This window comes from Colossoma macropomum, unplaced genomic scaffold (genome assembly GCF_904425465.1).
Source record: "Colossoma macropomum unplaced genomic scaffold, Colossoma_macropomum, whole genome shotgun sequence".
NCBI lineage: Eukaryota > Metazoa > Chordata > Actinopteri > Characiformes > Serrasalmidae > Colossoma > Colossoma macropomum.
The window spans coordinates 30,821,265-30,837,484 of record NW_023494787.1 but is presented as its reverse complement, the minus strand read 5'-3'; the positions used below and the strand labels follow the sequence as shown (position 1 = coordinate 30,837,484).

The 16,220-nt window shown below is 39.9% G+C and overlaps 1 protein-coding gene across 1 annotated transcript; it reads right to left on the bottom strand.

Moving 5' to 3' along the window:
- Positions 1–7,601: 7,601 nt before the first annotated feature.
- hgh1 (HGH1 homolog (S. cerevisiae)) lies at positions 7,602–16,192 on the bottom strand. Its single transcript, XM_036566891.1, has 7 exons — positions 16,123–16,192; positions 13,966–14,576; positions 12,922–13,022; positions 12,411–12,509; positions 11,390–11,481; positions 10,447–10,569; positions 7,602–8,568 (listed from the first exon to the last, which is right to left on the bottom strand). Exons 2-7 carry the CDS (start codon positions 14,505–14,507, stop codon positions 8,377–8,379), a joined length of 1,149 nt encoding a protein of 382 aa, XP_036422784.1. The 5' UTR covers positions 14,508–14,576; positions 16,123–16,192; the 3' UTR covers positions 7,602–8,376.
- Positions 16,193–16,220: the final 28 nt, after the last annotated feature.

Genomic DNA, 16,220 nt, shown 5'->3' with positions numbered 1-16,220 from the left:
AATTACTCTTGGCTAGAGAATACAGGAGAGAGAAGTGCTGTGAGAATAGCTCTTAACTGAAAATTCATTTACTAGGAAAACTGGATATCATGCTGGGAACAAGCAACTCTGCTCTCTAGCGATGGCACGGATCTTCTTCTCAGAGGTCATCTTGTGTCCTTGAGAGGAACCACCTGTATCAGTTTCGGTTCCAAACCACATTCTTAAAGCCCAGTGATAATTGGTTTTTCGACAGCTCCAAACCACCCTCTTCTCAGCTGCTGTCAAGAGAATATATTAGCCAGTCCCAGCACCAAAGTTTAAAATCTCTCAAGATAATTTTCTTCTCTTGACTGCTGGAAAATCTGCCCCTGAGTTTGTGCAGCCTTTGTTGAAAGCACCCGAAGATTAAGTGTACCTGTCAGTTACGCATTTAAGTGCTCCAGAGTTAGTGCTAACCGCTGCACCTAAACAAAATGTCATTTTCTCTCACGCTAATGCCAAAGAAAATATGAGGTTTAAAGCAATGAGGTGATGTCGCGTACCGCTCCCAAACCCACCGCCCACATGCTCTCCACCGAGTGGCATCACGTTAGCGACCCTCTTATCTCGCGAGAGTGCTGTGTTTCTGTTTTTAAAGCGGCCTGCCGTTACCGCATCAGGAAGCGTTGCATTATACATCACCTAGGTCTACAATTTACATGTGCTTGGGGAAGACCAAACTGAGCATTTCAACATTTTTCTTATGTTATCACGTCCATATATCTGATTATGAGTAGTATTTCTTTTATTCGGCCGCTGGAAGTCATTTTTTTCCATCTCTTTGCTGGAAGTGACAAACTAAAGTTAAAGCCTTTCTACTGAATTTTGCAGGGCTACAGCATAACAACAAAAAGGACTTCCAGGTCACAAATGAAAATCCACAAACATTTTAAATGTCATAACTAGTATGTTTCAACTAAATCAAACTTAAAATATAAAAAAAAATTATATCCAGACTATGAGAGAGCAAGATACAACTACAGTTTATTTTTTGCTAAATAATGTAGCGTTCACCTCTATTAAAGAAGACCCAGTTCATGCACAAGTCGATGCTTTATTAACAGGTTGTAGTTGGCCACAGCTGAGGCGTACATAAGGAGTCTGTTTGTCTAACAGTTTGGTCTAAATACATACATACATACACATATACATTTTTTTTTGACACCTGCACATTACACCTACAGCTTTTATGACATCCCATTCTAAATCCATGAGCATTAATATGAACTTGGCTTCCACTCTTTTGGGAAGCTTTCTACAAGATTTTGGAGTGTGTCTCTGGGAATTTTTGCCCATTCAGAGCATTTGTGAGGTCAGACACTGATGTTGGACATGAGGGCCTGGCATGCAATCTCCGTTCTAGTTCATCCCAAAGGTGTTCAATGGGGTTGAGGTCAGGGCTCTGTGCAGGCCAGTCAAGCCCTTCCATGCCAAACTTACCCAGCCATGCCTTTTTGGACCTTGCTTTGTGCACTAGGGCTCAGTCATGCTGGAACAGAAACGGGCCTTCCCCAAACTGTTCCCATAAAGTTGGAAGCATACAATTGTCCAAAATGTCTTGGTCTGCTGAAGCATTAAGATTTCCCTTCACTGGAACTAAGGGGCCTAGACCAACCCCTGAAAAATAAACCCATAGCATTATCCCTCCTCCACCAAACTTTACAGTTGGTACAATGCAATCAGGCAGGTAACATTCTCCTGGCATTCACCAAACCCAGACTTGTCTGTCAGACTGCCAGATAGAGAACATGATTTGTCACTCCACAGTCCAGTGACTGCATGCTTTACATCACTCCATTCAACACTTGGCATTATGCCTGGTAATGTAAAGCTTGCATGCAGCTGCTCGGCCATGGAAACCCATGCCATGAAGCTCCTGGCACACAGTTTTTGTGCTGATTTTAATGCCAGAGAAGGTTTGGAACTCTGCAGTTACTGAGTCAGCAGAGTGTTAGTGACTTTATGCCTCAGAACACTGCGACCCCGCTCTGTAACTTTACATGGTCTGACACTTAGTGGCTGAGCTGCTGTGGTTCCTAAACACTTCTGCTTTTTCAATGGTGGTGTGGCAAAGATGGCTGCCGAGTAAACAGACATTCCTTTAAGGGCTGCACAAGTGCTAGGTTTGTGCTAGTATCTTAGCCTCTTTACAGTGTTTTAAAATAGCCATGCCATGTGCAGGCTATACTTTAGCCTGACTAGCTCTCAATGTGAGTTGTTTAACCCCTTACATTGCCAATAATATTAAAGTTTTATCATACACTACTATAATCTAAGAATAGCTTTCCTGGTTTGCATTGATGTCCCTGTAGATATTGTATAATAAGCCTTAGTATGTAATAAGCCTGGGATTATTAGGGGTTGAATTCAAAATGGTGGTATATTGCAAGAACAATAAAATACGGTCATTAAAATAATATAGGAGTCACTGCTTTGTCTTTTTTATTTATGGTTATTATTGTATAACAAACATTATAAAACAGATAGTTCCAGTCCTAAAATCTGATTGGCTGAGCCGCGTTCGAAGCCGTTGTAAAATCCATGATATACCACGGCTATGACCGCCTCACAACAACTGAACTCTTTATTACTGCTCCACGGAACGAAAAACCCTTCTGCTGTTAATGGATTAATCTTTGACTAATGCTGATCGCACGGAGCACCAAGTGTACTGATGAAGTAAAAACCCGTTTTTGTTGAAACTGAGAGGCTGAAACTTATTTTCTTAACTAGAACTGGCTGGTCAGCTAGCCATCAGGATAAAAGATAGTAAACATGCTAAACAACTCCATCATTAATATCACAGGCTTGAATTAAAGTACTCACGATATGAACCACTGAAAAACGTCAATATAAAAGTCTAAGGAATGTCACTTGAATGACTTACACGCTTCAAATGTCTGTGTTTCAGTCAGAAGTAGCATCAAACTCCGTCGTTAGCAATGATACCGTACGCTAAAGGATCTACATTTCTTGGCGGAATATTTGTTTATGTCGATTATTATTAATAATGACAAATAATTATCTAAATCATTGTGTATTTCAATATCTTTTATGTTGACCGCCGTTTTATAAAAGCAATAAGTCACTCGAGGCAGTGGCTTATTGCTTTATTAATATGACAAGAGATTCCAAACTTTAGAATTTTGTGTAGAATATTCTTTGAATACAAAGTCTACAATGACATCATTAATTCATAATAGTGGTCAACATAAAATGTATTCATTCTTATTCATTCATTCATTTGTTCTAGAATATCATGAAGGTGTGGATATGCTGAAACCAAGAAACTGGCTCTAAAATGCATGAGAGATCCTAAAGATAGCAGATTGCTACCTGTGACAAAAATGAAAAAAGCAACCAATTATTAATAATTCCACAATAGTGCTGACTAATAACTGAAAGATACCAAAGGAAAAAAAATCATGCAGCCACTTGTAAGGGGGGTGCATGCAATTATATTGAATTAGAGAAACAATTAGTACGAGTGGCACAAAAGTGAAGTACTGTCTGCATGAGAAGGCAGTAGAATGCAGGCAGCATGGATATCTCCTTTCAGCCAAGAAAATCGGAACGAGTGCCTTCTCCAAAATCTACCTTGGCTTTACAGCACCTAATACCATCTTTCAAAACTACAAGCTCGCCAGTGAGTTCAGGAGCAAGAACCACAATATGGTAAACCACAGAACCTGGCAGTGAAAGGCCTTCCACTCTACAAATCTCAACCGAGCATTAATAGTCCAAGTAACTAAAATGAGCACGTCTGACTTGCATTAGCAAATTTAGCAAACTCATATATTATGCTGTGCTATTACAGCTCTCTGAAGCATTTTGAAATGTGGTTTTGATATTGCAGTTTGAACTGAATGCCCACTAAAAGTCCTATCAGTGTACAGTATGTTATCCTAATGTCACTTATTCTAGTTGGCCATTAAGATAATCTCAACCAGCCATGTGTTCAACCAGACAATGTTTAGTGTCTGAATTTTTGTTTTTGTTTTGCACTTTGAGCTTTGATACTAATGTAGCCACGTAATGGAAGCGTATACCCCATTAATATGTCCCTAAATCACTACATGCATGCCTCAAACTGTTATCCATAAAAATGGACAGAAGTATATTGCACAACTAAAAAACAGTATTAGCAGCCATCTTGAAGCCTGAAATTTGTGCATGCTGGTGGTGAACTCAGTTGTGACAAAGATGCAATGATTAAGACGTTACTTAGCTATACTTGCATCATAGACAACTAAAGAAGCAAATTTCAGACAAACAGTCAAACAAACCAGTTAAGGATCAGCTTTAACTTCAAAACCTATAGAGGGAAGTTGCAGTCTTACGGCCTCAGCAGACTCCTTGTGGAGACGACATTCGCCTGGCTTCAGCAAACAATATGACGTAATTGCGGAGAAAACGAATAACCGCAGACGTCACGCGGAAGCTTCGTTCGCCGTGTCGCGCACATGGCAGCTGGGCAAACCTCTGATTGGTAGGTAAAAAAAAGGCGTGCCTTTAAACAAAGATGGACGACTTTGAGGAGCCTTGGCTTCGGCAGACACACTAACCTTTCACTGTGAAACGCACATTTGTTAAATAAACAGTGAATACTTCCTAAATGTAAGACGTTTAGTCGATTATTCGGTAGTACTAACTAGTCCTAAGCACCAAAACATAGAGGTTGTCTTATATTTAGGTTCACAAGGGGACGAAGTTCACCAGCTTCTCGTTCGAATTTTCCCGCTCCTCCTCAGAGGGTGGCAGTATTCTGAACTAGAACTTTGAAAGAATCGTTTTCCAGCAGTCATGAAACTGATCATAAAATGTCACAGCGTCACGTGGAGCATCACGAAACCGCAGAAAGTATGCGAGCTTGTAAGCTTGCGAGGGCGCCTTCGGCTTCGCACAACCCTCGAGAATTACGTTTCGCAAGAAGTCTGCTGAGGCCTTTAGACTCAGCTGAGAGGCGATGAGGAAGGATTCGTAAAATTTGGAAGTGATACTTATTTTTTTACCAAAAACAAAACAAAGCAAAACAAAACAAAACCCTAAACCTCTCTGGACGTTTCTGTGAAATGACACCTTCCTTGACTACATGTATATGTGGTGCTGGTTTTATCTGGCAGATTTTGGCTGTGCAAACCACTACACAGAATAGGAACGGCATGAGTGCTTCTGTCATTTCCGTGGCTCAGTGGCCTACATGGCTGCTGAGATCCATATGTACCAGAACTCATTACTGGATCTTACTGGAACTTAGCAGCTAGCTAGGCTTTTTAGTTTGCTTGTATTTTTCAGCTAATATTATATATAAGCTATGTAGGCTTACATATTGTGATGTGGCAAAGGCCATGATTAAATAGAGCAGTTTATAATAACGTGTGTGTGTGTGTATGTATATCCTTAATGCTTTCTGCTGAGATCACGTACACTGTGTTCAACACATGATGATGTTTTACACATAGGTGCCTGAAATTTGCAGTCTCCGCTAATGAACGCAAACAGTTAACACAACTAAAGTTTCTCCAAGTCAGTCTTGAATAGCAGGTTCGGTAAGGGAAATCACAGAACTGTGCTTCACTCTGGCCCTCTGGGAGCAGTGTCGAGCACCCCTGGTGTAAAAGTGAAATCTGACAAAATAGCACGTTGTCTGGCTGACTGGTCTGTCCTTCTCCTGGCCGGGATGTCAGGATCTGATTAAGCAGTTGTTGCAGTGGCAGCCCTCTGCCTGCCTGCCTGACCCTCTGTCATATAATGACCCACCACTGGATGTTCACCACCACAGGTCTCCTGAATGACTTACACATCATAAAGCGGACATCACAGACAAGGCAACACAAGAAGAGTGGTGGGTGTAAAAGTCTTATGTGGCCATAAGATTCAGACTGAGAACATTAGCCATACCAAAAGATACAGATGAAAAAGTGAAAGTGTAATATCTACAGTACCTTACATCACTACATTTTTTGATTGTTACTTATAAGTCATTATTACATAAATAAAACAATTAGCCTTGAAAGCACACTTGTTCAGGGTTATGACAGAAGCTTTCAACAAGTTCAAGCACCCCTCATAGCATGAAATGACATCACACCATCTTCGCCCTAAAATTACACATCAGTTAACTTGTTCACATAACTATGTATCATATCGCTGTTGTCAGAAAAAAAACTTCAAAATGTTAACTTTACCGGAGAAGGAAAACACTTTACTTTTAATGTAAGTCAATGGAACCAGACTTTTTTCATTCTGGGTCGTTTCTTTTGGTCCATTCATCATGAAACGTACACACAATGTAAAGAACAGGCACTTTCAAATTATGTCAAAAACTGAAAAATGAGGTTTTGTTCCAACAGCAGTGATATATATGATTTTTATAGTAGTTACAGAATAATTCATAGTAGTTACCGGACAACAAGTGTTAAAGGGGAATTCCAATTATTTTTCACCATTTCTTCATAGTTAAATGGTCGAGACGTAAACAAAGTCATTCAGAGTGGTTTGATGTGAAATGCTCCGTTCTAGAGAAACTAACCCGTCAGAATTGTTTACAGTAGTAGAATTGTCTACCAGGGGTCTGTGCGTAACGCCTCTAAAAGCTCCCTCACAGAAAGCTGTTTCATGAATTGGTTATGAATACCTTACCTGATGTTTGAGACATTGTTTTACAATAGATTGAGAGAAGATTTTTGTCCTAAAACAGATATTTTTAAAAGGGTATTCATGGTAGAGAGGTACATTTAGGGCATTGTAAAGCAGTCACCAAAGATAACGTCTTTTTTCAGATTTGCCACTATTTTACCACTATCAACGTTACATATAAAAACTCAGAAAACGCAGTCAGATTAAGTGGTCATTTGACTTAGGGCTATATTTGTGTTGTTGATATCATGACCTCTGATTCCTGTCAACAGCACTGTAGAGAAACCTGAGTTGTTAAATTTATCTATAACAAGGCATTTCAAATCAAACCGCTCTGAAGGACTTTGTTTACATCTCAACTGTTAAAATATGCAAAAATTTTCATAAATTAGTTGAATTCCCCTTTAAGATTAATGTTATCAGCAGAAAATGTTATTCATACTAAAGGTTTCAATATCTGTATTGAAAAAGTGGTAATGTGTCATCTCTCTGTGCTTGTAGTTTGAGTTAATTGTGGATTCATTATACTTTCTCTTTTATTCAGTTAATGCAAAATCTTAGCTTTGCCTTAAGCATTAATGTCCAATAACATTATCTTGTCCACTTTTAAATTCCCACAGTCCACCACCGTAGGTAATGTACAAACAATATAACACATAGAATTACTAAAAATGTGTTGACAAAGTACTTTCCAGGTGGGTAAAAGTACAGAAAAATTGTACTTAAGTGAAAGTATAGTTAGAAGTATAGAGCCAAAATATACCTGAATAGAAGTCAAAAAGTACATTTAAACATACTGAAGTATATAAAAGTAAAATGTAAATGTTTTAATAAATAAAGGTTTTCTTTGTTTGGTGGTGTGTGATGCAGTGGTGAGTGGTGTGGCAACTAAAGGGTGGTCCTTGTAGAAAGACAAATTAGCATAGTTGTTAGCAGTTTCATTTTATAATTTGATTGTATATTTAAATGTGAAAAAATTAACCAAAAAAACCCAGGAACTCAACTGATGAGATAAAAAGTAAAATAGTACAAACACTGAAAGGCTACAGCATTTTATGTACACTATAGACTCTCAAAGTTGGTCCCCCCAGTTGTCAGACCAAATTTGCACCCCTGCATTTAATGTTGGCATACAAAACTGTTACCATTAATTCTGTTGCCTTTTAGTGTTCGATACAGTGTACTTGACCTGGCTCTGTCCCCTCCAAAGACACTGCCATCTATAGGCAGATCTGCAGCCACTCAGAGGTCTAACCAACTTTAAACAAGGTCTGGATTCTACAGGTACAGATTAAGTCTAGATTTTTAACCCAAGACTACAAGGTATTTTTTTTATATCTGTTCTGTACTGTTCTGTTTTAATCTGTGTTCAGAAAATAAGCACTAGCAATAAATAACCACTTTTTAAGCCCAGGCATCCATCATAATTTTTCAGCCAATATTCAATCCAATATTCTGTTCACTCTTGAAACTAATGGGGTGCATCGCAAAAGACATGGACTGAATAAGGGTACATAAAGCATTATAAAACATTTCAGTTTTTTTTAATCAACACTGGATAGGATTTGTCCTCTCTACTAACTCATAGTATTAAATCAGTTCAGCACCAATGATCTTGGCAAGGAGAATTCATTTTTGCTCAATGGATTATGGAAAAATGAGCCTTTTTGAATTTGTGTTGTGCGAGACGTGTTTAGTGTCTCTGCTGCTGGATGTTTATCGTTCAAGCCCTTCTGGAGTTGTGTTCAGACATTTCTCAGCCTCCTCTTTGAGCAGTTCTTGTTTCTCCTTCTCGATCTCTTCCTGTTCTTTGGCATCCAAGTCCTTAAACTTCTGTTCCACATCCTCAGGGATGTTCACCTCCAGCAGGTTTTCCATGCCTGGTTCCGGCTCGTCTCCGATCAGTACCTGAACACCACACACAGGCACACAAACAAATGTTAACCAAACAACTGCTGCCACATTTTGTTATTAATATGTCTTTTTGTGCAGTGGTTCCCAACTCTGGCCTGGAGTACTCCTGCATATTTTAGTGTTTTCTCTGCTCTAAATAATCAGCTACCAGCTACAAACCCTTCCTTAGTTGAAGTGTGTGTGTTAAGCTATGTGCTCAAGCTTAGCATACTGCTCAAGTCTGATGCTTTTGTTTTGTGGTTCACATTATTATTATTTTTTTTTTATTTGGCCTATATCCATCAGTAGGCTAAAAAATCTCATACTCCTGAAGTGACCCACAGTAGTTCCCGCCAGTGTGGAATTCCCACCAGATTAATATTGGGTTGGATTGTTGTAAAAGTCTCATCTGACTGCTCAGATAATGCTTTCATTGCTAAAAAAAAAAACTGTTTACACCCTGCATCAACATGCGTTTTCAGAGATTGGAACACATTCGGATTCACTTGATGAATGAAAAGTGTGAACGCCCCCAGGATGCACTGCAATCCATTTGTGATCGGATTCCTCAAACCGCATTCCGAGATGGTTGTCCTGGGGACGCATTTCAGTTAAAAGTGTAAATGCAATCTGGCCAAAGTACATCCTGGTGCGATCCAGACATTAAGCAGATGTTAATGCAAGGTGTAAACAAGTTCTTGTTAGATACATACTCAAGTTCCACACGTAAAAGTGGCCAAAATCAGAAATGTGTTTTGCGGATCCTATTATTTCGCAAAATCTTAGTCAGATATGAAGAAAAAATAGAAAAAAAAAAAAATGTACCTGCAGCGTAAATGCAGCCTTAAAGCATTAAGTATGAAAGGCAGAAGTACTTCAAGGCTTGGGAACTGGTCTGAGAATCTACATGTTTGATGGTATTTATTTCAGCTCAGTAAGCATGACACACTTGACCTATGCCACAGTATATAGTAGCTAATGAGCTCCCAGACACCACAACAGTTTTACAGTATCACTGTCAAGTACCAATTAGACAGCCCAACAACATGGGAAAAATATATTCCATATTCCAGTAATACGATAGCTGTTATAGCCCAGTTATTTGCAAAATGTAGCATTACTCAAAAAAAGGCCATTAATCCTAGATAAATATTAGGCTTATACTGAGCCTCGCATATTGGATGTTTTACGACGGTGATTAAAACGGTTGGGTAGAAACCCAAATGACTGAAGCTCTGCCTGTGGATTGCAGTTCAAAAGGGATCTCCCACATGTTATGGAGTGGATCAGGCTTTATTGGGAGACCTCGTGACATCTTTTCCATGGACTTGTTCCCTCACGTTATGACTGCCACCACGCCACAGTGACACAACCAGGGTTTTTCCACCAAATTAGTGCATCCTGGGATTTTTTTCCTCTCTCTGCCAACCCATAAATCCCTGTTTGGTGTACTGGAATCCATCTGCCTGCTGTCTGGGGTAGTACCAAGCACAACAACCTGACAAAAACTCACATGCTAGGCACTCACTAGATGTCACTGAGATCCAGTAAAGGCACTGGAAAGGAAAACCTGTGTCATGCTTTATCTTTGCAAAGTAATATTTAAACTGTATTGTTGGTACTGATACATCTTCAGGTCAGTCTCTACCCACTTTAAAATATGAAAAACTATGGATGTTTTCAGCAAAACTCTGACAAAAATGCATCCTGAACCATGTTTGGAGTTCAGAGGTGAAAGCGTGTAGCAGTGCTTCTCAAACCAGCTTCAGGGACCCCCCAAACGGTCCATGTTTTTGCTCTAACCCTATGTGTTGTGAGTTAGGTCGGAGCAGAAACCTGAACCATCTGGTGGTCCCTAAGGGCTGGTTTAAAAACTGCTGGTCTCTGGTGTACCTGAACAAGTTTTTCACACGCAGAAATCACTTGCGGCTCCTTCTCCCACTTGTGAAACTCCCGCATGATGGGATAGACGTTTTTCTGCTTCATAATCTGACGTCCCTTTTTGGTGGCTGTAAGCTGTAGACAAGTAAGCCAAACAGACCATTACAATGCTGTATATATACCAGACGTCTAATAGAATATTTCAATAATCGCCAAGAAACATGCATACTGGTAGATTAGTGGTTCACAACACTGGTCTTGGAGTAACCGTGCCCAACATTTTGGTGTTTTTCTACTCAGGAACGACTTGTTAATTAGCTGATTAGTTGGAGCAGGTGTGTTACAGCAGAGACATCATCAAAATATGCAGGGCGGAGTTCTTCCAGGACCAGAAGCCTGTCTCTCAAAGCATATTTAACTTAGACAAGGTTCCTGACTGAGTTTCAGCTTCACAAAACCTAAAAACTCAACTGCAGGTTCATATTATCATGGGGGGTTAACAACTTTCTCTGTTAATCCAGGTTTAGATACTTAGGCTCTGATTAATCCTTGTGTGTATGCGTGTGTGAAGGCATGATGTTGATGACGGACAGACAATCACAGGAAACATGAATCAAAGACGGAAAAAGAAATCATGCTATATAAATAATAAAAAAGTGCCTTAAAAATAACCAGAGGGGTCCACCTCCATTAGTCCCTTGGTCAGAAGATTGATTTGTCCAAGAGCTGTATATGATCTGAAATCCTGACCTTAACCAGCTCTGGAGCAGGTCAGGCATGTGACATAAGTTGCCATGGTGATGTAGCCCAATAGATCTACTACCATGTAAGAAAATCCAGGGTTAAATTAAACTGAGCTTAAAGTCAGCTGGCTAAGCTAGAAATCCTGCTTTGTGAGACAGGCCCCTGGGTTATTATGGAAGAATATCAAAAAGAACGTGCGATAAATTCTAACCAGCAGTAGTGTCTCAATAAGCATCTTGCGGATGTCCGGGTCTTCCTCTCTTGTCTTGTCCTCTGGCAGGTACTGCAGGTCCACCGGCAAACCTTCAGACGAAAACAAAAACCAGCCACAAGAATATTTCCACTGCTAAAATGACATTGTGTGTTCAGGGCTGAGCTCAAATGTGTCTGGACTCAAGACTAGTTGGAAATCTCATGACAGCCGTTGTACTCTTTATTGGGCTGGTTATTCTCCAGAAACCTATGCTGCTAATTATAAACTGTGGTTGAAAGGGAACATGTTCCACAAGACTATTAAAATATTGCACAAATGAAATATTTCTAAAGGCATTATGAAACCACAACCTTTGAAAGTAAACCAAAGATGAACAGGGTGCAAATTCATTACTTCCAGCGCCGGTGACGTCACCCACATTTTCCAGTCTGCATTAGCTGACAACCTAATAATCTTGGTTACTGTGCAGAGCTACTACTCTCCCAATATACAGCTTGCCAAACATTTGATTAACTAACACTGCCCTCTACTGACCAAAGTAGACATCTGCAGCTGCAAAATGAAAAAAGAAGTAAAAATAAATAAATTAAACGCACTGGCAGTCAGAAAAGAAATTCCAGAAGCTCAAGAAGAAGCTCAGCTGCACATGTTGTTCACTGATAGCAATGGTTTTTGATTTGTTTGAAAGAATTCCCATTGAGACTCTGTGGGAGTACAATGAAAAATGTGGAGAAGAAAAATCCAACCACTCCACTATGGATGGACACCAGCTAAGAATGCACAGGAAACAGCTCCTGTAAATCATTCTCTAAAATTAGAAAGCAATGACAAAATATGAAAGAAAATTGTGTGAGGTGGTCATCAATGCCAGAGGACGACCTACAAAACTTTTCTTGTTTTTACTTTCATTTTTTATCAGTGATTATTATAAAAATGTTTGAGCAATTATGTTTGACTGCCAGTCTGTGTTGTCTGTGCTGTTCTGGGTACACTTAGATCTATAAAGGAAAGCAGTTACCTTCATTCTCCTCTTCAGATAGCTCCTCTGGTCCAGCCAGTGGTAACAACAAAAAAGGCAAAATGTCCACAGCGTCGCTTAGCAACCACTCATGGTGAGCTATGAGAGGAGGTAACAAATGAAATCAACACAAAATCAAAAGCAAAAGCTGTCAGAGAAACTCTTTGCTCAACCATTCCTTTAAAGTCAGCTCCTTTAGCTACCTCAAAACAACTTGTCTCTTTATAGATGAGCCAGAGTGATTTTCACTTTACCAGTTACAAGCTTTAAGTGTAAAAAAGAAATCTGATCTTCAGATCTTTAGCTCCTTCTTTTAACTTTACATCAACAGGTGCAAGGCAACTAGTCTAATTCAATTAATTCAATAATGCATCTACGAAGCACGTAATATAAACAATTCCTGTGCACACATAAACAGTAGGTCTTTGAGCAATCAGGCTTTTCAATGGAGCCAAACCCCTGTCAGGTCAGGCTCTACAGAGATCTGTGTCCAGGATAACAAAACTTTTACCATAGTCAAAGCAGCAGTTTCTGAGAGTACCCACTACTCCCCCTCGCCTGGTGACTGATGCTTCATACTGAGTGTAAGGAAGGAGCCTCTGTATCACGCACCTTAAAAACAAAAACAAAACAAACAAAAAAAAAAAAAAAAAAACAGGACAGACAGTGATTATCAGGTTAATCCAGGTTACAAAACACAACAAAGCACGGCCATTTCTCTGTAAACTATATGAGACTTAGTCTCTGCTGTACGTACTCTGTGAGAACTGCTTGCAAAGTAATATTTAATATTCTTCTCTACAAAAGCTGTCATATCTGCACAACTATCGCTGTTGAAAGGTTGTATTCAATGGAATGAAAATATGTTAATGGTAGCTATTCCAGGCTAGCACTTTGTCAAGCTAGTTCCAACCCTAATGTAATAAGCCTGAGCCAGGTGCTTCAGGTTAGGACAGGGTTTCCAATCGAGTGATCTAATGAGATCAGAAAATCTTGGCTTAAACTTTGAACTATCACTGAATGACACTCGCTGTCCCATCTCCATTTGAATTTAGATGCTGCTGGAAAATGCTCCCTTAAACCAGCCTTAATCAGGTCAGTACCAGAGCCTTCTAGTCCTTTATTTACTAGTCACTATGCCCAATGATAAGTGTTGACTAAAGGGGTATAAAGCCCTTAAGTTTGAGCTGTGAAGCAGTGGAACTGTGCTCTCCAGAGTGGTGTTTACAATCCAGAATTTATCTGTGAGCTAACACAATTGTGATCCCGAACTAATCATCCAACATAAGTATCTCACCTCACTAATACTCCTGAGGCTGAATGCTAATCTTCACAGCAATCTTCCAACATTTAATGTAAAGTCTTACCAGTAGAGGATAAGCTGCTGCTCCAGCAAAGGGGACACAAACACTCTATTAATACGCTTGATTTCAGAATAAACAGTGGATGAGCAGGTGTCTACAATCTTTTGGACACACAGGAGTGCCATATTGGATCTACCAATTTGCACACCTTCGGCTTAATTCAAAACTTCTGTCTTACAGAAGTGACTGACCTCTCCTTATCCAAGATGAACTGCCGGGCCTCGGGGAGCTGTGTGAGGTTGGAGAGCAGGGGCCCCAGGTAGTGAAGCGAAGCTTTCTTATTAAAGCCCTCGGTGCAAAAGATCTCGACTATTTTGGCCAGGCCGATCTCCTGCTCCTGCAACGCCTGGAACAGCTCCCTGCATGTCGCTTCGTGCCTGGACAGGTTAGTGAGGATTGTACTTACACGGTCAGCAAACATGTACTCTGGGTCCAGAAGGTTGCGGAACATTGTGGGGAGGATGGCGGCCTCTTTAACTAAGGGCTTGTGCAGGGTTTCATCTGCAGACAGGTTGACCAGTGCATGGTAACAGTCCTTGACAATGGCGATGGAAAGGTCTGCCGTGAGGGTGACCAGAGCCTTGAGGAAGTCTGGTTTGGTCCTAAGATAACGGCAGCCATCTCTGTTGCCCGTGAGGCCGAGGATGTATTCTGTAGCCTGGCCCTTAATGTCCGCCCTCATGTCTGGCCGGAGAAATGAGAGAAGCTCTTTAGCCTCGCTGTCGCTTAACATCTTGGCAAGCTGTCTGGTCAGACTCCAAGGACCTCAAAAAGAGTACGGCCAGAAGTTCTAATTTTCAACCTGAAAAACATAAACACAGCAGTAGCTTTGTCAGTGGAGAAAGTTAAAGGGGAATTCCACCAATTTTTCAAATTTCAAAATTATAATTCAGTGCTTGAGATATAACCAAAGTCATTCAGGTGGTTTGATGTGAAATGGTTCATTTGCAAAGAAATTTACACACTCGGATATCTTTACAGTGGTGGTGATAGAAACCAGGGATCCTGAGGTCAATGCAAATTTACCCATTTTAACTATTATCCAAAACCACCAGTGAACCTACATGTGCCTTCTGAGTTTTTTTATGTAACGATGATAGTAAAAGAAAATGATCAATCTGAAAAAAAAAATATTGTTTATTGACTATATCACCTTTCAACACCCTTCATATATCCCTCCATCAGGAATGGATTCAAATAAATTGATTAAAATTCGTTTCAGACCAAAACTGTATCACAAAACTATCGTATAACAATGTCTTAGATAACAGGCAGTGTATGCATAGCCATTTCACGTAATAACTGTCTGGAAAGGAGCTTATAGTGTCATTAAACTCCTTAGACATCTGGTTCCTAACACAACCCCTGTGAACAATTCTGACACTGTAAATTCCTCTAGAATTAAGCATCTCACACCAAACCAACTGAATGATTTTATTGAAATATTAACCATTTAATTATATAGGAATTTTGAAAAATTGGTGGAGTTCCAAAACGTATTTTAAATTCTGTCCTTCTGCAAATGTGCACCAGAAGTACACTACATGTCCAAAAGTATACAAACAGTAAACAGCATAGAAAAGCACTGCCAATAGAATGGGAGGCTGTGGAGCAGCAACACAAGAGACTAAGGTCACTATGCTCAATGCCAGGCATCTGCTAAAGGGTTATAAAGCCCTCAGCACTGGGCTGTGGAGCAGTGAAACTGTGTTTTCTGTAGTGATGGAGCACCATTCAGTACCTCTGAGGTGAGCTGTAATGGTGTTTGTGATCCAGAACTAAACATCCAATATCAGTACCTGACCTCACTAATGCTCCTGTGGCTGAATACAACCAAACCCTCACAGCAAATTTCCAATATCTAGTGTAAAGCTTTCCCAGCGGATTAGATGCTGTCGCTGCAGCAAAGTGTGATAAACTGCCTTTTAAAGCCTTATTTAGAAGAAACCCTGGATGAGCAGATGTACACAAACGTTTGGACTCCATCAGTAGCAACAAGACAAGTTTACAAGTGAGAATAGAGAGGCATCTCAAAATCTAGTGACAAGATTTAATACAGACAACATATATTACTCTTCAACATGACTTTTCAGTAGACAGCTTCAGTATCGGACTGTATCGGATCACTAAACATAGACCTTCATATCAAGTTACATTTTTCATATGGCCGCTGATTTAGGTAAGGTTAACTGGCCGCAGTCACAGCGCAACGTGATTTTGTATATAACGTTAACTGAAATCTGAGAGTGAGACAAATTATGCGCTGAAATACTAAAATATTACCTGAAATACTACAATATTACCATAAATACTAAAACCAAGCTATTTGTTACATTAAACCTGCTTACCACATTCACCATGCAGAAAACACATGTACCGTAGATGTGTACGCGTTACGCCATTCCGTCTTTGAGATTGACATTCTTCTGAGCCAATCATATTACAG

Coding starts and splice junctions, on each gene's coding strand:
- hgh1 (XM_036566891.1), bottom strand. CDS start 14,507: ATGTTAAGCGACAGCGAGGCTAAAGAGCTTCTCTCATTTCTCCGGCCA. Junction 12,510..12,921: donor AAACTGCTGCTTTGACTATG/GTAAAAGTTTTG, acceptor CTCCTCTCATAG/CTCACCATGAGTGGTTGCTA. Junction 11,482..12,410: donor ATCTGAAGAGGAGAATGAAG/GTAACTGCTTTC, acceptor TTTCGTCTGAAG/GTTTGCCGGTGGACCTGCAG.